The 22,212-nt window shown below is 38.8% G+C and overlaps 1 protein-coding gene across 9 annotated transcripts in view; it reads right to left on the minus strand.

Annotated features, from left to right (window-relative positions):
• ADAM10 (ADAM metallopeptidase domain 10) overlaps positions 1-22,212 on the minus strand; it is a 158,297-nt gene that overhangs the window by 106,827 nt on the left and 29,258 nt on the right. For 2 of the 9 annotated variants that reach the window (XM_004374612.3, XM_023729675.1), the window contains exon 2: positions 1,990-2,140. The exons of 1 other annotated variant lie outside the window; for it this stretch is intronic. In XM_004374612.3, the coding sequence (XP_004374669.1) occupies positions 1,990-2,140 (151 nt within the window). Of the gene's footprint in view, positions 1-1,989; positions 2,141-8,422; positions 8,538-8,743; positions 9,104-12,612; positions 12,702-20,441; positions 20,499-22,212 lie in introns of those variants that run through there. 6 more of the 9 variants (XM_023729680.1, XM_023729678.1, XM_023729677.1 and 3 more) reach the window with 6 other exon arrangements.

The following is a 22,212-nucleotide window of genomic DNA, read 5'->3' on the forward strand; positions in this document are numbered from 1 at the left end:
ACACAAACAACACGGAGAACGGACACTCCGTGGTACACAAACAACACGGAGAACGGACACTCCGTGGTACACAAACAACACGGAGAACGGACACTACGTGGTACACAAACAACACGGAGAACAAAAACTACGTGGTATACTCAGCAAACAATCAGAAGATCATTTTAGGCGAAACAGAAACTTCATGTTGGGCAAGAAATGAAGTAACTGTAAAATAACAGACTGGGGGAGATCAGAGACTCAAAGAAGAAACTAGTCTACAGGACAAGTAGTCTACACGAACCACAGCCTCATCTACCCTGAGATCAGCTACCACTAGTGGCCGTTCCAAGCAGGGCCACAATAAATGGAGCCTGATAGAATGGGAAAAAATGTGGAATGGAACTTCAAATTCCCAAAAAAAAAAAAAAAGACCTGCTAGACTGGTTGAGACGAAAGGACTCCCTGAGACTACTGCCCTGAGATTCTCTTCAACCCCTGAACTGAAACTAATCCCTGAGGTCAGCTTATAGCTAAATAACAAGTTGGCTCAAAAAAATAATGAATATCACCCATAAATACTGTGCTCCTTTAAAAACATCACCTACATGAGACCATTCAACAATTATTTTAAAACAAAGATGAAAATGTAAGAAGTACGGAAACTAGATTAATGGAAACAGAACAACCAGAATGGAAACAATGAAAAGTTCATGTACTGCGAAGAATGTAACCAAATGTCACTGAACAACTTGTGCAGAAACTGTTGACAGGGAACCTAAACTACTGTGTAAACCTTCACTGAAAACACAATAAAAAATTATTAATAAATAAATAAAACAATAGAGTAGGATCCATTTACAGAGTATCTCAAAAGCCAAACTGAGAAATCTGGCTGACAGTTGTAGAGCCATAAGCAGACATGAAAAAGGAAGCATTTAGGGAAGAGTTGTCTTGTAGCAGTAGGTAGGACAGCTTTCATGATGAACAGTAGAAGCTGGGAAACTTTCTGTTGTCGTTGTTAGCTGTCATCAAGTCGATTTCGACTCATGACGACCCCAAGCGTGCACAGTAGAATGGAGCACACAGGATATTCAAGGCTGTGACCTTTCAGAAACAGATCGCCAGGCTTATCTTCCCAGGCGCCTTTGGGTAGGTTCAAACCGCCAACCTTTCAGCTAGAAGTCTAGTGCGTAACCATTAGTGGAGGTGAATAATATAGGTCTCAATCACAGTTACATTAGTAGAAAGAGTACAAAAGGTATATAGATTTATTAATTACAGCAAGCAAGGCAGAGGGCCTGACAAACTCAAGATTTTGCATCTAGAAGACAGAAGGAAAAGAATATGGGCAAGGTCTGGGTCAAATCTATGCTGAGGACTTTAAACAAGTTAGTTAACTTCTCCAAGCCTTAGTTTCCTCAGTATAAAAGGACATTTACCTTGTTTAGGTGTTAAGAAATAAGAAAATGTATATAAAACATCTATGCACCCGGAACAAAATAAGCACTTAATAAATGTGATTTTTACCTCTCTCCCTTCACTCTCCTTTATCCCTCAGCAATTCTGAGAACTGAGGAGTACAGCAAGTAATCTACCTGCCAGCTGATAAAACTGAGTTAATGAGAAATCGAATGAGTTATTCAAAGGCGTACAACTAGTTACTATTACTGCTGGCACCAAAAGACAGATCTGCTGACCATAAAACACACGGTAGTGGGAAACCATGGTAACAGAATTTTCTTTACAGATGTATCCTCGAATAATATAACAATAGAGGATCTATGAATAAATTTAACAATATTTACATCTGACTGTTTCCTTAACAATATAAAAAAGGCAATCCATTTTAAAAGACATTTTTTAATGCATATACCAAATTTCAATGGAGGCTGCATTTCCAAATGGGGATCTTTCCATTAGAGAAGGAAAATTAAGGGAATAAACTTTTTCTTTGAATTTAGACTGAATATATAAGAGTTCTTCAGACACAGCAAGAAATTTACTCACCTCCCATGGGCGTGGAAATCTAGGTGTAAAAACTGGTCCTTGTGCGAAACTGCTCTTTTAGCACGCTGGTGTTTTTGGTGTAATGAATCCACATCATAAGATAATCCTTCATAATGTCTAATATATTTACTTAAAGGATTTCCATACTGACCTATAAAAAAATAAACAGTTTAAGTTAGTATGATCCTGAAGGCTTCTTCTCGTTTTTAACATGCTACCATGATTATTCAGTATCTATGAATACGTATGAAGTAATTTTCTCACTAATCAGTATTTTTTTTTAACATTTTGTAATGTGAATTTTCATGCGTATACAAAAGTCTGAATATTAGCTGTAGATTTGTCCTAGATGTCCTTTATCAGGTTGTTCCCTTCTACTCTGCTGATGAAAACTATCAGGAACACAAACTGATTTTTGTCAACTGCTCTTTCTGCATCTATTAAAATGATCATATCGTTTTTCTTTTTAGTTTATTAATATAGTGAATTAAATACACAGATTTTCAAATGTTAAACCAATCTTGTGTTCCTGGGATAAACCCATTTGAACATGCTACATTATCTTTTATATATTGTTGAATTCTATTTGCTAGAATTTTGTTTTATAATTTTTGTATCTATGTTCATAAGGAGGAGCCCTGGTGGTGCAGCGGTTAAGTGCTCAGCTGCTAACCAAGAGGTCAGCAGTTCAAACCCACTAACCATTCCGCAGGAGAAAGGTGTGGCAGTCTGCTTCCGTTAAGATTTACAGCCTTGGAAACCCTATGGGACAGCTCTCCTGTCCTACAGGGCCACTATGAGTTGGAATTGACTCAACAGGAATGGGTTTGGTCTTAGAGTTTGGATGTTCATGAGAGATACTGGTCTGTAGTTTTCTTTTCTTGTACTGTCTTTGTCAAGTTTTAGTCTAAGGGTAATGCTGGCGTCAAAGAATGAGTTTGGAAGTACTATCTTCTCTTCAATTTTCTGGGACAATTGATGTAGAATTGGCATTATTTTCTCCTTAAATGTTTGGCAGAATTCACCACTGAAGTCATCTTGGCCTGGAGTTTTCTTTGTGGAAAGGTTTCTAACTACAATTTTAATTTCATAAATAAAAGAGCTATTTAGGTTATCTATTTCTTCTTGAGTGAGCTTTGGTAGTTTATGACTTTGAAAGAATTTATCCCTTTCATCCAAATTGTTGGATTCATGGAGATAGAGTTGTCTATAATATTCCCTTATAATATTTTTGATATCTATAGAATCTGTAGTGATGTCATCTCTCTCGTTCCTGATACCGGTAATCTATATCTTCTCTCTTTTGTTCCTGATAAAGCTGGCTAGAGATTTATCAATTTTACTGATCTTCATAAAGAGCCATATTTTAGTTTCTTTGAATTTTCTTCATTATTTTCTGTTTCCTAGTTCATTGATTTTTTACTATGCTCTTTGTTTCTTTTGTACTGTTTACTTTCAGCTTATTTTGCACTTCCTTTTTCATGAGTCCATTGATTTAAGCCTTTTCTTCTTTTCTAACATAGATGTTTAGTGCAATAAATTGTCTCCTAAGTACTGCTTAAGCAGCATCCCACAAATTGTTATATCATGTTTTCATTTTAACTCAGTTCAACATACTTTCTAATTTTCCTTTGAATTTCTTCTTTGATCCATGTGTTACTTAGAAATCTGATACTCAGTTTCCAAATATTAGGAAATTTTTCAGGTATCTCTGTTATTGGTTTCTAATTTATTAATACAGTGAAAGAACATACTCTGTATGACTTAAATACTTCTAAATACACTGAGACTTACTTTACACCCAGAGTATGATCCATGTTTATAAATGTTTCACGTGTACTTGAAAAGAATGTGCATGCTTCTGTTGTTAGGTGACTTCTATAAATGTCAATTTTTGCCCTTGTTAGGTCAAGTGTTTTATAAATGTCAATCAGGTTGGTTGGTAGCATTGTGCAAGTCTTCTATATCCTTACTGATTTTCTATCTGTTCTATTATTGAGAGAGGGGTATTTAAATCTCTGTCTATAATCATGGCTTTTTCTATTTCTCTTTGCAATTCTACCACTTTTTGCTTCATGTATTTTTGAAGCATTGTTATTACATGCATAAATGTATATGATTATTATGCCTTTGGATTAATTCACTCCTTTGTCATTATCAAATGATCTTTATCCCTCGTAATATTCTAAGCTCTAGAATCTGACATCAATGTACTACTGTACATCTGATATTAATATAGCCATTCCATCTTTTTTTTTTTTAACATGTTATCTTTTTTCCATCCTTTCATTTGTGTCTTCATATTTAAAATGTATTCCTTTAGAGCACACAAGTGGCACAGTCGGGGAAACCTCTTAGACATAACTAAACATCTCACAGGATGAAGTTCCCAGGCTTGAAGGCAAAGGACCATAGACTCAGAGGACATCTACATCAATTGGCACAACATGGTTCTTAAAGACAATGTTCTACATCCTACTTTGGTGAGTAGCATCTGGGGTCTTAAAAGCTTGTGAGCTGCCATCTAAGTCACAACTATCGGCCCCTTCTAGTCCAGAGCCAAGGAAAGCGGAAAAAAAACTAAAGACCCAAGGGAGCGATTAGTACAAAGGACTAATGGACCACATGAACCACAGCCCACACAATCCCAAGACCAGAAGAACTAGATGCTGCCCGGCCACCACTACCGACGGCTCTGACTGGTATTACAATAGACGGTCCCAGACAGAGGAGGAGAAAAATGTAGAAAAATTATCATATTCACAAAAAAGACCAGACTTACTGGTCTGACACAGACTGGAGGAATCCCTGAGACTACGGTCCCCAGACACCCTTCTAACTCAGACTTGAAGCCATTTTTGAAGCTCACCTTTCAGCCAAAGATTAGGTAGGCCTATAAGACAAACAATAACAAATGTGAGGAATGTGCTTCTTAGATCAATCAAGTATATGAGATCAAATAGGCAACACTTGACCAGGAACAAAGACGAGAAGGTGGGAGGGAACAAGAAAACCAGACGAATGGACGTGGTGAACCCAGGGTGGAAAGGGAAAGGAGGAGAGTACCAACACAATGCGGGATTGCAGCCAATGCCATGAAACAATTTGTGTATAAATTTTTGGTTGAATGAGAAACTAATTTTCTCTGTGAACTTTCACCTAAATCACAATTAAAAAAAAAAAAAAAAGTGTTCTTTGTAGGCAGCATATAGTTGAGTCTTGCTTTTTTATCCACTATAACAATCCCTGCCTTTTAATTGGGGTGTTTAGATCATTTATATTTAAAGTGGTTACTGATGTGATTAGGTTTAAGTCTATTATCTTGTTATTTTCTATTTGTTTCATCTATTCTTTGTTCTTTTTTCCTCTTTTTTGGCCTTCTTTTGGACTAATTGTTTTTTATGACTCCATTTTATCTCTTTGTTGGCTTATAAGCTACAACTTTGGTTATGTTTATGATTGCATTAGGGCTTATAAAATACATCTTTAACTTAAAACAGCCCACACATCAAGTGGTATTAAACCGCTTCGTGTATAATATAAAAACCTGACATTAGCATACTTCTATTCCTCTCCTCCTGGCCTCTAGGAATTTGCAGTCGTACATTTTACTTACAAATATATTAAAACATTACAATACGTTACTGTTCTGATTTAAACAGACATTAATCTTTTAAAGAGATTTAATAAGAAAAACTTTTTCTATATTTATCATTTCCAGTGCTCTTCATTCCTTTGAGTAGATTCGTATTTTCACCTGGTATCATTTTCCTTCTACCTGAATGACTTCCTTTAACATTTCTTCTGTTGCTGATGAATACGTCCAGCTTTTATAAATCTGGAAAAGTTTTTATTTTGTCTTCATTTTTGAACAGTATTTTCACTGGATATAGAATTCAAGGTTGCCAGGTGTTTACAGGTATTTTGTTTTTTCTGTTAGTACTGCAGAAGTACTGCTCCACAATCTTTCCACTTGCACTCTTTCTGACAAGAAATTTGCTGTCATCCTTATCTTTGCTTCTCTGAATGTAATGTATCTTTTTTCTCCATTTCTAAGATCTTCTTCTTTATTATTGTTTTGAACAATTTGATAATGATGTGATTGCTGTAGTTTTCTTCATATTTCTTGAGCTTTGGTTTCAGCAAACTACGTGTATCTGTCCAGTTAAAGTTTGTTTTCGTTTTTTTTAAAGCCATTATTTCGTCAAATGTTTTCGGATCCTCCCCACCCCTTCAAGGACTCCAATTACAAGTACACTCTAAACTAAAAAAATAAAACCAAACTCGTTGTCACCAAGTCGATTCTAATTCATAGAGACCCTATAGGACAGAGAAGAACTGCCCCATAGGGTTTCCAAGGAGCAACTGGTGGATTCAAACTGCCTATCTTTTGGTTAGCTGCAGAGCTCTTAACCACTGCGCCACCAGGGCTCCACAAGTATATTAGTCTGCTTGAAACTGTCCCACAGCCCACTGGTAGTCTTTTCTTAGTTTTTAAAATTCCTCGTTCTCTTGTGTTTCATGTTAGTTTCTACTGCTATGTCTTCAAGTTCACTAATCTTCCACAATGTCTAATCTGTCATTAACTCCATCCAGTATTTACCATCTAATATTTTTCATTTCTGGAAGTTATATTTCAGTCTGTTTTATATCTTCTATGCCTCTACTTAACTGTTTGAATATATAAAATACAGTTATAATAACTCTTTTAATGTTCTTGTCCGATAATTCCAATGTCTGTGTCAGTTCTGGGCTTTGCTTCCAACTGATTATTCTCCTCATTATGGGTCATGTTTTCCTGCTTCATGGTATGCCTGATGATCTTTGAATGAACTGATGCCAGACATTGTAAATTTTACCTTGCAGGGTGCTGGACATTTTTTGTATTTCTATAAACATTCTTGAGTTTTGTTCTGAGACACAGTACAGTTACTGTGATCCTTCTTGGTCTTGCTTTTATGATTTTTTTGGTATGTCCACAGCAGTGCTCATTCTAAAGAAAATTATTCCCCAGTACTGAGGCAAGATTATCTGAGTACTCTACTCAATGCTCCACAAATATGAGTTTTTCCAGACTGGCCAATGAGAACAGGCACCATTCCTGGCCCTATGTAAGTACTTAGCACTGTTTTCTCTAATATCTTTTTAGGATTCTTTCCCTGGTCTCAGGTAAGCTTCTTCATATGTATGTGCTGATCAGTAGTACTCTGCTCAACACTTTTAATGGAAGCCTTCTCTAGATCTTAGGGAGTCTCTCTCCATGTAGCTCTTTCCACTCCGTTATTCTGTTCTGTGAATGCTAGCCACCCTGGTCTCCTTTCATTCCCGACTCCATCTCCTCAGGGTGTTCACTGGGGCCCACCTGGTTCCCTCTCGCAGCACCGCAGCCAGGAAATTTTCTCAAGAAACAAAAGCTGGAACAACTAGATGGTGCCTGGCTCCCACCACCGACTGCTCTGGCAGGGATCATAATAGAGAGACCCGGACAGAGCTGGAGAAAAATGTAGAACAAAATTCTAACTCACAAAAAAAAAGACTTACTGGTGGCCTGACAGAGACTGGAGAAACCCCAAGAGTATGGAACCCAGACACCCCTTTAGCTCAGTACTGCAGTCACTCCTGAGGTTCCCTTCAGCCAAAGATTAGACAGGCCCATATAACAAAATGAGACTAAAGGGGCACACCAGCCCAGGGGCAAGGACAAGAAGGCAAGAGGGGACAGGAAAACTGGTAATGGGTAATCCAAGGTTGAGAAGGGGAGAGTGTAGATATGTCGTGGAGTTGGTAGCAAATGTCACAAAACAACATGTGTATTAACTGTTTAATGAGAAACTAGTTTGCTCTGTAAATCTTCATCTAAAGTACAATAAAAGGAAAGTTGGAGCAATCATAGGGCTCAGCTCACTGTTCGCTCCTCTCTTAGGGCTCACTGTTCTTCACTGCTTGATGACCAGTGTTTTAAAAAGCACTGTTTCGTATATTTTCTCTAATTTTGTTGGTCTGTTTAGGCAAGAGGGTAAATCTGGTCCTTGTTACTCCATCTTAGCTAGGAGCAGAAGTCAAAAAACAATGATTCTTTAACAAATCAAGTAAAACTTCTTCTTCTTAAAACTACCCTCTTTTATAAAATAATTTTAGAAATCTATAATGGCTCACCTAATGTACTGAATAAAGTCTTAAGTGCTCTACCACTAAAATGTTCTCTTTAAGCACTTTAGTGTTGATTCACTATATAGTTAAGGGTACATGCTCTTAAGTCAAATTACCTGGGCTTGAATCTCATTACCTTCGTTTATTAGCTTATTAAAAATGAAAAACCCCTCAGCTTCATTCTCCCATCTGTAAAATGGGGATAAATAAAGTACCTCTCTCTCTCTTAAGGCTGTGAGATGGAGTAAATGATTTAAACCATGTGTGGCAATTAGCAAAGTACCTCTAGGATAAGGAAAAGCTCAAAATGTTACCATCATCCTCATCTCCTCTTCTCTCCTCCTCCTTTCCCTAAACTCCTCTTTAAAACCTGCATACACAAATTGAGGCCACAAATTCTGGAATAAAAACAGAAAGGGGTTTGAATTTTGATACTTCTTAGCCATGACCACCTGGGCTGGTTAAATTATTTAACTTTTTTTAAATCTCAGGTTTTTTTCATCTGTAAAGTGTAAACAACAATCATTGCCTTAAATGCATAGAAACTGTTTTGCACAAAGCTTGGCTTGAAAGGACCATTAAATTTAAACTATTTTTGAGTTACCATTCAATTTAAATTACTATTGCATTATTTCATCCTCCTCTCGAATGCACTTCTCTCAAGAGGTGAAAGGAATGGAATCCAAAACAATCCCTGCAACCAGCAAGGAAAACAGAGTGAAGCCAGCGTATAAGTGATACTAAAGCCCACCAGTGTGGAAATTTTACAAATCAAGACTAAATAATTGAATACTTTACTAATGCATTTTCCATAATCTTTAAAAATATTTTTGAGTTTATATTTGGGTTTAAAAAACTACATCACACAAGAGAAGAAATCAAGAATGTAGAAACTGTAGTACGAGGCCTTTTGAGTATTTTCTTTCTTTTTCAAAACCAAATGCAAAACTACAGAGAGACTAAAAAGATCAATGGTTGCCAGGGGTTGGGAGGAGAGACGAATAGGTGAATCATGGGGCATTTTTAGGGTCGTGAAACAAATTTGTACGACACTGCAGTGGTGGGTACATGATACTATACATTTGCCAAAACACACAGAACTGTACAACACAAAGAGTGAATCCCAAGGTAAACTATGGACTTTAGTTAATGACAATCTATCCGGGTTGGCTACTCAATCAACAAATGCACCACAGGTATGCAAGATGTATGGAAAAGGGGAAATTGTGAAGGGGGGACGGCACACGTGGGAATTCTCTGTGCATCTGCTCAATTTTTATGTAAACCTGAAACTGCTCTAAAAAATAAAGTCTATTAATCTGGATATCTTATAGGTGGGCTAAGAAGCCAAAGAGCAAGCTTGGCTTTGCAAAGCTGCGGCTTCCACTCCTTTTTCAGCACGAAAAAAGGTCCAGTTTTTAAGTCATGGTTCAGACAAAAAATTTTGCCGTTTCCGATAACTTAAAGCTTTGCTGTTCTAGTGAAGCATTTGTGACAAAAGCTCAACTATGTACATGGATGGAACACTACTGGGAAAGTTAGTGAACCACATCTTTTTTCTGTCCCACACACAAAGTAATTTTATAAAGCAACATAATGTCCACTTTCACGGGCAAGGCCTGAGTAATGATTTTCTGAATTTTTACAATTCAGATTATGATTCACAGGGCTGAACGGGAAAAATTAAAAATGCTACCCAGGGACACCCGGTTATCAAGTTCACTTCATTATTATCTTCTACATCAAGTTCTATGAATGTTTCTGTGTTAATTATGCCTAAATATCAGTATTTAATATATGATCTCAGTAATGAGAAGAAAAAAAAGCAATGAAGATAATGAACTGAAACTTTATTATATAATTTCTCAACTCCAATACTTAATAAAATGAGGGGGGGGATGAAGAAGAAGGAAAAACACTCAAGAACTGATGCCGAATAAGAAACGGATATAAGCAGAGTATGCTGGCTCCGGCTAGCACAGGCTCATGAGTGCCAGTTCTGCACATCTCTTTCCAACGCTGTGTTCAGTGAAAAACTGGTAGCTTGAAATCAGCCAGGGAGGGAGTATTAAACCACTGAAATTGGAAAAACCTACAAACCAGAGAATATTTTCTTCTTTCCAGAGAGTGAGTATACCAACACAACACTGAGCATATAACTCAATGGTATAATCTTTTCAAGCAGGCAGCCACGGAAACAAAAAGAATATTCTAACAAAGAAGTAGAAAATTATAGCACGCTGGACTCCTAACGCTGCCATATTCCTCAGAAGCCATACAAATCACTTAAGGAAAAAAGCTCAGAGGAGAACCAAAGAACCCATTGCCATCAAGTCGACTCCGACTCAGCAGCCCTACAGAAGAGAGAACTGCCCCACAGGGCTTCCGCGGCTGTGGACCTCTACAGAAGCAGACTGCCATGTCTTCCTCCTGCAGAGCGGCTGGTGAGTTCCAACCACCAACCTTTCGCTTAGCAGCCAGGCACTTTAACCACTGTGCCACCAGGGCTCCTCAAAGGAGAACAGAACCTTGGAATTCTAATAAAGATTATACATGATCATGACCCTATGTCTCCAGAAAAACAGGTAAAACACAAAATAAGCAGTCTCTTGAACTATGGCTTGAAGGCAAAAATAATAATAATGCTAGTCTGAGAGACAGAAAGAAAAGAAAAAAGAACTCACCCATATTATGTACATCATAGCCAAACAATCTGGGCAGAAAAGAACCACCAACCATGAACATGACACTGTACAAACATATTAGTGCAAAAACAATGGGGAAAAAAAAAAGGCAAAACAGAAAAACAACCCAGTTGAGAAGTAAACAACTTTGGGGTAAAAAAGGACAGAGAGATAACCAAATAAAATACATGATCCTTGTCTAGACTGGATAAACTCGTTGCCGTCGAGTCAATTCCAACTCATAGAGACCCTACAGGGCAGAGCAGAACTGCCCCACAGGGTTTCCAAGGAGCAGCTGGTGGGTTCGAACTGTCTACCTTTTGGTTAGCAGCCAAACTCTTAAACACTGCGCCACCAGGGCTCCTATCTGGATACTGGATTGAAAAAAAAAAAAAAAAAACTATAAAAATACAATCTAGGCAAACTGGAATAGATATCAGATGATATTAAGGAATTATTATTGATTTCTTCAGTACAACAACAATGTGGTTATAGGGTAAGTGGATGTTTTGGAGATACATGTTAACTATTTAGAGGTAAACTGACATGATGTCAATAACTAACATTGAAGTGATTTAAAAAAAAGGGTAAAGATTATTACATCCACTTCCGGCCGTGATGGAATAAAAGGGAATTAATTTAATCCACCGCCATAAACAACTAAAAATTGGACAAAATGTATAAGAGAAACAACCTGAGATCTGCGAGTGGCCCAACCTCCTGCCTAGAAGCAGTTTCCGGGTCAACGTGCAGGGAGGGGAAACCCACACAGACCTGGAAGGTTTCATGGAATTGAGGAGTTGGGGGAGGCCAAGACATTTAAAGCTGGGGCGACAGAGTACCAGAGAGGGGGCAACTGAACAGAGATGTCTGGAGACTGAAAGGGGGTGCTCTCTAAGTGTCTGGCTGAATATTGATGTGAGCACACAGGAGAATAAACTACCCCAGGCCAGAAAATGAACCTCTGGAGAGAAACAGGCAGGACAACCCACAAAGTTCATATGGACTGGGAAGTGTTCATATCCTCTGCAACCAAAGAAGAAAGACTTCATAATATAAGCAACACAGGATATACCGCTCAGAAAATTATCACCTTATTCAGGGGGTAAAATTAGCCACAGATTAAAGGCTGTTCTGGGTCTACCCTAACAAAGCTTAAAAAGTAATCTTTCAAAGGTTTAACTAATTCCAAGTAGTTTAACCACGCACCAAAAAAAATTTGAAAGTGTTTAAAGGAGAGACAAAATCAAACACCAAAACCACATAAAGATCAGAATACACTAGGAATATACCGCAAAGACCTGAAGGCAGGGACACAAACCCCAGTGTTCTTGATACCTAGACACCAACGTTCACTGCAGCGCTATTCACAACAGCCAAAAGACGGAAAAATCCTAAGTGTCCATCAGCAGATTGAACGGATAAACAAAATGTGGTATGTACATACAATGCAATATTATTCATCTATGAAAAAGAATGAAGTACTGATACATGCTAAAACATAAATAAATCTTGAAAACATACTGAGTTTCTTAAGTAAGTCACTTACAAAAGGATAAATACTGTATTCCACTTATATTAAATATCTAAAAACAGGCAAATGTATACAGATCAGAGTATATTAATGGTTATCAGGGGTGAGTGAGAGGGAGGGTCACTGCTTAGGAGACACTCAGCTTCTATTAACCCGCTGCCATCGAGTGGATTCCAACTCAGAGTGACCCTGTAGGACACAGCAGAACTGCCTACAGGGTTTCCAAGGAGTGGCTGGTGGATTCGAACTGCCAACCTTTTGGTTAGCAGCCGTAGCTCTTAACCACTGCGCCACCAGGGCTCCAGCTTCTGTTAAGGACGATGGAAAATCTGGAATGGCTGCACACGCGATGAACATGATGTCACTGAATTGTACATGTGAAGAATGCTGAAATGGCAAGTATGTCATACATATTTACCACAATAAAAAAAAGGTAAAAAAAATTACCAAGCAGGAAAACATAAACATATTTTTTTCCATAACTAGGAAAAAAGTCAGTCACTAGAAACAGACTTAGAAATGACAGAAGTGGTAGAATTAGCAGACAAGGAGATTAAAACAGCTATTATAAATAAATTCTATACATGCAAGTGAATACAGGAAAACATGATTGGGAGAAAAAACTCAAAGATATAACTATAAACCTACAGACCCAAGAAACTCAACAAACCCCAAGTAGAACAAACATAAAGGCAAATCATAAGCACATAGCTGAAAACTAGTTATCAAAAAAATAATAATGTTACAACCAGCTGTGGGCAAGGAGGCATAAAAGGAGTCAGAGAAAAAGACAAAGGGAAAAGGTAAAGGTGACAGAACTCTTAGCAGAAACTGCACAAGTCAGAAGATGGAGCAACATAAAGTATTACAAGAAAAAAACATTCCCAGGCGAAGATTCTAAACCCAGTCTACTTACACTATATATGAAATGGTATAATATTATTTGAAGATTTTAAAAAAAAAAAAAAACCGTAGCCATCAAGTCGATTCCGACTCATAGCAAACCCTACAGGGCAGAGTAGAACTGCCCCCTAGAGTTTCCAAGGAGCACCTGGTGGATGTGAACTGCCAACCTTACGGTTAGCAGCCCTAGCACTTAACCATTAAACACTACCTGGGTTTCCTATTTGAAGACAGACAGTGGTAAGTTATAAGACATATATTGTACACCCTAGGAACAACTTCTAAAAACTATAACAGGCATATCTCATAAGCGAATAGCAGAAATAAAATTCAATTTTTTTTAAAATAATTCCAAAGAATGCAGGGAAAGAGGAAAAAAGGAACAACGAACAGATGAGAGAAACAGTAAGACAGTAGTTTTAAATTCAACCATATCAATAGTTACATAAAAGTAAAAGGTCTACTACCAAACATTTAAAGAATTAACACCAGTCCTTCTCAAATCCTTCCAAAAAATAGAAGAGGAAGGAAGGAATACTTCATAACTCATTCTGTAAGGCCAGAATTACACTGATACCAAAGCCAGATAAAGACATTACAGGAAAATTAGAACCAATATTGCTTATGAATATAGATGCAAAACTCAACAAAATACTGGCAAACTGAATCAAGAGGTGTTTTTTAAAGGATTACACACCATAATCTTTAAAATGAGATTTATCCTAGAAATGCAAGGGTGCTTCAACATAAAGAAAATCAATGAACACAATATACCACATTGAAGAGATAGAAAAGCCAATCCTCAAATACATATGGAATTGCAAGGAGCTTTGAATAGCCTAAAAAACAACAAACCCACTGCTGTCGAGTTGATTCTGACTCATAACAACCCTATTGGACAGAACAGAACTGCCCCATAGGGTTTCCAAGGAGTGGCTGGTGGATTCAAACCGCTGACTTTTTTTTGGTTAGCAGCTAAATGCTTAACCACTGCGCCACCAGAGCTCCTGAACAGCCAAAACAATCTTGAAAAAGAATGAAGTTGGAGGACTCAGACTTCCCAATTTCAAAACTTACTACAAAGCTGCAGTAATCAAAACAGTGTGGTACTAGCATAACAATATACAGACCAATGGAATAGACTTGAGAATCCAGAATAAATCCATACATCTATAGCTAATTGATTTCCGACAAGTACACCAAGTCCATTCAATGGGGAAAAATAGTTTCTTTAACCAATGGTGCCAGGACACATGGATTCCCACATGCCAAGAGAATAAAGTTGGTGCCTTACATCTCACCGTATTAAAAAGTTAACTCAAGATTAACAACCTAAATATAAGAACTAAAACAATAAACCTCCTAGAAGAAAACATGGGAGTAAATCTTCAAGATCTTTTATTTGGCAATGAATTCTTAGATATGTCACCAAAAAGCGAACCACTAAAGAAAAAACTGACAAAACTGGATGTCATAAAAATTAAAAATTTTATGTGTCAAAAGACATTATCAAGGAAGCTAAAAAAGCAACCCACAGAATGGGAGAAAATATTTAGAAATCATATATCCGATAAGGGCTGAATATTCAGAACATAAAAAGAACTCCTACAACTCAATAAAAGACAAATCACCCAATTAAAAAACAGGCAAAGGACTTGGACATTTCTCCAAACAAGATAAACAAATGGTCAATAAGTACATGAGAAGATGTTTAACATCATTAGTTATTAGGAAACTGCAAATCAAAACTACATGAGCGGGTCCCAGCCACAGTGGGACAAAAATGTAGAACAAAATTCAAATTCACAAAAAAGATCAGACTTACTGGTCTGACAGAGACTGAAGGAACCCCCGAGACTATGGCCCTTGGACACCCTAACTCAAAACCGAAGCCACTCTCAAAGTCCACCTTTCAGCCAAAGATTCGACAGCCCTATAAAACAAACAGTAACACATGTGAGGAACGTCCTTTTTAGAGCAATCAAGTAGCCAAGACCAAATGGGCAACACCTGCCCAAAAGCAAAGGCAAGAAGGGAGAAAAGGGCAGGAAAACTGGACAAACGCTAACGGGGAACCCAGAGTGGAAAGTGGGAGAGTGCTGGCACATTGTGGGTATTGCAACCAACATCACAAAACAATTTGTGTATAAATTTTTGAATGACAAACGGATTTGCTCTGTAAGCTTTCACCTAAAGCACAATTTTAAAGAAATTTTTTTTTTTTAAATCACGAGATACCATTTCACACCCACTAGGATGGCTATTATCAAAAAAATTGGAAAATAACAAGTGTTGGTGAGGATGTGGAGAAACTGGAACCCTCTGCATTACTGGTGGGAATGTCAATGGTGCAGGCACTGTGGAAAACAATTTGGTGGTTCCTTAAAAAGTTAAACATAGATTTACCATATGATCCGGCAATTCCAATCCTAGGCAGGGACTCAAGCAAATACATGAACACCAATGTTCATGGCAGCACCATTCACAACAGCCAAAAGGTAGAAACAATCCAAGTGTCAATCAACAGAGGAATGGATAAAACAAAAGGTGGTATATATACACAACTGAACGTTATTCAGCCACGAAACGGAATGAAATTCTAATACGTGCGACTGCAACATGGATGAACCCTGAAAACAATGAAATAAGGAATCTGGTGGCACAAGAAGTTTGCAACAGGCTGCTAACCTAAAGGCTGGCCATTTGAATCCACCCAGCAGCTCCATGGAAGAAAGGCCAGGTGAACTGCTCCAATCAAGACTGCAGCCCAGATAATCCTCTGGAGCAGTTCCACTCTGTAATGCTTGACAGCAGCTGACAACAACAAGAGAAATAAACCAGACACAAAAGGACAAATATTCTATGATCCACTTATACGGAATAGCTAGACTAGGGAAATTGACAGTCAGGCAGTAGCTGAGAGGTTACCAGGCGCTCCGAGGACAGGAGAAACAACCACTGTTGACTAATGGGTGATGTTTGGGATGATGGAAGGTTCTGAAAATAAATGGCGGTGATGGCTGCACAACACTGTGAAAGTAATTAATGCCAATGAATTGTACACTTGAAAATGGCTACAATGGAAGATTCTGGTATGGATATTATACCATAACAAAAAAATTTTAACGTGTAAATGATCTAAACACAACAATTAAAAGGCAGAAATTGTCACTTTCTTAGTAAAACAGAAAATCTCATTACATGCTGTCTAAAAGCTGCTGTAGAGCCAGAATGGCTCCTTGGGAGCAAGGATGACAAGGCTTCGTCTCACGTACTTTGGACATGTTGTCAGGAGGGACAAGTCCCTGGAGAAAGACATCATGCTTGGGAAAGTAGAGGGTCAGCGAAAAAGAGAAGACCCTCAAGGAGATGGAATGACACAGTGGTTGCAACAACGGGTTCAAGCGTAACAACAACTGTGAGGATGGTGTGTTCCGTTCTGTTGTACACAGGGTCGCTATGAGTCAGAATCGACTCCACAGCACCTAACACAACAAAAAGACATTTTTTCTAAACACAAAAGCAAGATGAGTTAAAGTAAAAACGATAGGAAAAAATATATCATGCAAATGGTAATCCAAAGAAAGCTGGAGTGATGAGAGTAATATCAAAATAAAATTTAAAATATTATAATGGATAGACGGGAACATTTCATAATTCACCAAGAGGACATAATCTTAAATACATATGTACATATCAGAGCTTCAAAATACATGAAGAAAAAAGAGATGACTGAAAGAAGCAGATGAATCTATAATTATAGCTGGAGATTACAACAGTCCTGTCACAACAAGTAGACAAAAAATCACTAAGGATATAGAAAACAAGAACAACACTATAAACCCACTTGACCTAACTGACATTTACAGAACATTCCACCCAACAACAGAATGCATATTCTTTTCAAAGACACATGGAACATTCACCAAGATAGATCTTATTCTAGGCCACAAAGCATGTTTCCATAAGTTTTTAAAGGTTGAAATCATAAAGTATATCCTCTGACTACAATGAAATTAAACCAGTAACACAAAGATATCTGGAAAAATCCCCAAATATTGGGAACTTAACACGTTCTAAAGAGCCCATGGGTCAAAGAAATCAAAAGGTAAATTACAAAGTATTTCAAATTGACTGCAAAGGGCACAAGGCAATTTTTGAGTTGATGTAAATAATCTATACTATGAATGTGGTGATGGTTACATGACTATATACGTTTCACAAAATTCATAGATTTTACACTTAATTGTTGAATTTTATTGTTTATAAATTATACCTCAATAAAGCTTTTTTTTTTTTAAATATTGAATCAAAATGGTAGGTATATGGGTATTTGGCCATTCCTTGTATTACAAAATTTTTCACAACAAAAAAAGCTCAGAGTCAAAAACAAAGACAATTCAAAATATTCCCAACTTGTCCTTTTTTAGTAAAACAAACGAAATTGATATCCTATTCACTTCAATAAATCATTAAGCATCCTGTAATTATTCATTATGATCTCAGCAACTATATCTCATCAATAGGACATAAATAAAAAGAGATGGGATAAATAAATGATTAAAAGACAACCAGCGATCACAGGCACCAAAAGAACACTGGAGGGAACCAAACATCAAGGTAAGTATCAGTTGAGAAAGTAGCAAATAAAATATTTTCAAGAACTTCTTAGCAGTAGCAAAGGTCCAACTCAACATTTAAACTAAAAGATGAAATATCTTGATAGAGCAAAGAAATTCAAAATCTAGAAGCCTGCTACTCACCATGTGTGCAGATAAATCCATTCACTATTACCACTGAGGCTGGAAATCTGTGTTTGTGAACATTTCCGTCCTTAGTGAAGTCTTTTTCCATGCGCAGCATTTAGCATTTTCCTGACACATAGAACTCTACTATTCAAACTGTAGTTCAGGGTCTAGAAGCACGAGCACCTCCTGAGAAACTGTTAGCAATGCAGAATCTTGGGCTCCACCCTAGATCTACTAATCCCCCAAGCGACCCAGGCTCCTCATCAGACACATCTGAGCACCAGAGTGATCCACATGCACGTTCAAGTTGGAGAAGCACTGCAACTTTTCTGTATCTAGAAATTCTCAGCTTCTACCAGCAGCTATGTCCTTCTTTTTATACATGCTCTGTTTTAATCTATGAACCCCAGTGGCGCAGTGGTTAAACACTCAGCTGCTAACCAAAAGGTGGACAGTTCGAACCCACCAGCCACTCCGCAGGAGAAAGATGTGGCAGTCTGCTTTCATAAAGATTTACAGCCTTGGAAACCCAACAGCGCAGTTCTACTCTGTCCTATAGGGTCATTATGAATCGGAATCAACTCGACGGCAATGGTTTTTTAATAGGGTGTTTTAATCTAAGCACTTAATAGTATGTTACTAGGTAGAGGGGGCATTCGTGGTTCAGTGGTAGAACTCTCTCTCACCTTCCACGCGGAAGGCCTGCATTTGATTCCCAGCCAATGCAACTCATGCAGTCACCAACCATCTGTCAGTGAAGTCCTGCATGCAGGTTTCAACGAGCTTCCAGACTTAAGACAGAGTAGGAAGAAAGGTCTGGTGATCTGCTTCTGAAAATCAGCCAATGAAAACCCTATGAATCACAACAGTCCAATCTGCAAATGATCATGCGGACGACTCAGGACCAGGCGGAGTTTCACTGTGTTATGCACGGAGTCAGGGCCCAAGTCAAAGGCAGCTAACAACAGGACCAGGCGGAGTTTCACTGCGTTATGCACGGAGTCAGGGGCCAAGTCAAAGGCAGCTGACGACAGGACCAGGCGGAGTTTCACTGCGCTATGCATGGAGTCAGGGGCCAAGTCAAAGGCAGCTGACAACAGGACCAGGCGGAGTTTCACTGCGCTATGCACGGAGTCAGGGGCCAAGTCAAAGGCAGCTAACAACAACAGCACGAGGTGCACAGGGGCTACCACTTCAGCAAAACTCCACCTCAACTAACGCTTCAGGTGACGTACCGATTAGAAAAAGTTCCCAAACAATGTAAAACGGGTTGGCGACTCTCACTCACAGGCCCGGTCCAGCCCACGCTCGTGGCTGCAAGCAGCCGCGATCATTCATTTGTGCACCGTGCACTAGTGCCTTCGCCCTACGAGCGCAGAGCTGAAGAGGCCGAGCATCACCAACCATTACAGAACAGGCACCAAACCTGGGAAGTCCCTTCAGCACTTAGCTTCATTAGTGCTGACTGGTTAAAACCCACCTTTTTTTCCTCTACAACAGCAGTTTCTAGCCTGAGATCCATGGGCCTAGCACAGTTATGAACCCTTGATTTTGCAGACAAAATTCTAAAAATATTATTCTTAGTTTCTTCTGGCACTTTGTTGGTTCTGTTTTTCATATTTTAAATTTTTGGGTGATGCAAACGGTTAAGTGCTCAACTACTAGCCAAAAGGTTCGCAGTTCAAACCTACCCAGAGGCACCATGGAAGACAGGCCTGGCGATCTGCCTCCAAAAAGGTCACAGCTTTGAAAACCCTGTGGAGCACAGTTCTACCCTGAAACGCATGAGATCGCTACAGGTCAGAACCAGCCGGATGGCAACCTACAACATTTATAATTTCATCTTTTTGTTTTTTTAAACTTAGTACGCTAACTGGGACTGCAAACCACGTGAGAAACAGTGAGACGGCATCTTTGCTGTGTTCCTGACATTAACGAGAACGCCTTAGTTCTTACTGTATGATATAGTCATACTACCATGCTAAGCCTGTTTCTTCAAGTTCCTGTTTTAGAAATCTAATATTTTAAAATTAACATAAAAATCTGGCTTAAAGACATTTGGTTTTAAAAAGAAAAAAAAAATTCACATTTCATATCTATAAATGAAAAAATTAAAAATCCAAAGCTACATATGCATATTTTATTTAAATAATTCATTCCAATTTTTTCAAATGTACATGGAGCACTTCACCCTGTGTACCCTGACTAGATAAAAACTTCTTGTTTCACTATTTACGAATTGGATGTTAATAACAACTATAATTTACTGACCATTTGCTATCTTCCAGGTTTGTACTGTTTTACATACTTCACTTAATCCACTCAGCAGACCTATAAAGTAAGAACTACCAGCCCATTTTAAAGAAAACTGAGGTCTGAGGGTACATAACCAGCTCAAGGTCACAGAGCCGACAGAAACGAAACTTCTATTACCTTCATCATAAGTAAGGTCAGCCACCATTCACGGTTCTGATGTGACTACAAAAAAAAGTGAAAAGATTAAAATATTGGCGTACAGCACACAGCATGGACCTTTCAGAAACGAAACTGGTATCTACCTCTAAGATTCAGAAAATATACCTTTACAGACGTGTGTGAGTGTGTGAGTGTGTGAGAGTGTGTGTGTGTGTGTGTGCGTGTGTGTGTACCCTTGATTGTCCCAGCTAGCGATTAAAATTGGCATAGTTTACTCCACAGGGCCCATGCCAATCCCCAACCCTGGCCCTACGTACCTCAGTCAGACACCACAGAATTGCCTGTTCCCACATGCCGAGCCTGGGCCTGCTCAGCTGCAACCAGGGAAGGGTTCAAAAGCAGGGAGAGAACACAGCTCTATCATCAAACCTCACAAGGATATATTCACCCATCTCCTCAACTCTAGCTGAACAGAGCTTGGCCTCTGACCACTCATCATTGGAGTTCTGCGTGTTGTTACGATGCTGAGCAGGTTTCAACAGAGTCTCCAGGTATCTGATCTACCTTTGTTACATATCTTCCTGGTTCCAAAGCTGCCGACTTACCTACTCCAATTCCTAATCACCCACTCTATTTCTGATCCTTGTTTCTTGTTAGATTCTCCCAGCCCTGGTTCCATCAATCTATAAATACGTTTGACCTGGTACTATCAGTGAATCGAGTGTGAGCCAAGAGAATTCATATTATCAGGCAAAGTAAACCAGACTCAAATAAGAATCCAAGACTTTGTACTCCCTGCAAGTCAACATAGAAATCGTACAGCGGAAACTCAATCCAGAAACTATATACTATCCATAAATACTAAAACATTCTCCAATCCAATCTTATTCAATTCTCACATGTAAAGGCAGTGTCAACAAGTGACAATAATACTGGGACCCTCCCTCCCCACTTTTCTTCCTCAAGACTACCCAGTTGCCCCCAGAAGCCAGAAACAAACCGTAACTATTCCAAAATATCATGTGAAAAACACCAACACCGTCCTGCCTTTCCAATGCCACTTCTGTGCCAGAAACTCAACCTTAAAGTAACTGCAGGAGAAACTGTCCTAACTCTCTGAAAGGTGCACACTACTGCAGCGCGCGCGCACGCCTGCTCCGCTCGGAATTCACGTTTCCAGTGATGCTTCTGTCTAGAAGAGCCTCGTTCAGACGTCTAGTTCAGATGCCTAAGTCCTAGTTGCAAACGAAAGGCTGAGAATTTTAATTAGGGAGAAGATACTCACAAGGCTGAAAATGTGCCAAACATAGCAAGGTTCCAAAGATTTTAGACAGTCAAAACCATGACAAATGTCTGGTCTCTTTGTTCCCACCTTTTAGCCTTGTCCCCCTACCGGCTACACTTTACACAGCAGCCAGAGTAGTGCTATCAAGTCATGTCACGTCACTCCTCTGCTCAAAACCTTCCAGAGGTTTCTGACCGTTCAAAGATCAAACCAGGGCTTACGAGGCTCAACATGATTCTGATAAGGGACTCCACTGCCCACCCCACCTCCACACCTCTTTTCCCCATCTTCTATCACTCTCCTTACTCTGTGTGCTAAAGCCACGTCACTCTCCTTACTCTCCATGCCAAAGCCATATCACTCTCCTTACTCTCTATGCTAAAGCAACGTCATTCCCTTACTCTCCGTGCTAAAGCCACGTCACTCTCCTTACTCCACGGGCTAAAGCCACGTCACTCTCCTTACTCTCCGTGCTAAAGCCACGTCATTCCCTTACTCTACGTC

Source organism: Trichechus manatus, unplaced genomic scaffold (assembly GCF_000243295.1).
Source record: "Trichechus manatus latirostris isolate Lorelei unplaced genomic scaffold, TriManLat1.0 scaffold00030, whole genome shotgun sequence".
In the NCBI taxonomy this organism is placed as follows: domain Eukaryota; kingdom Metazoa; phylum Chordata; class Mammalia; order Sirenia; family Trichechidae; genus Trichechus; species Trichechus manatus.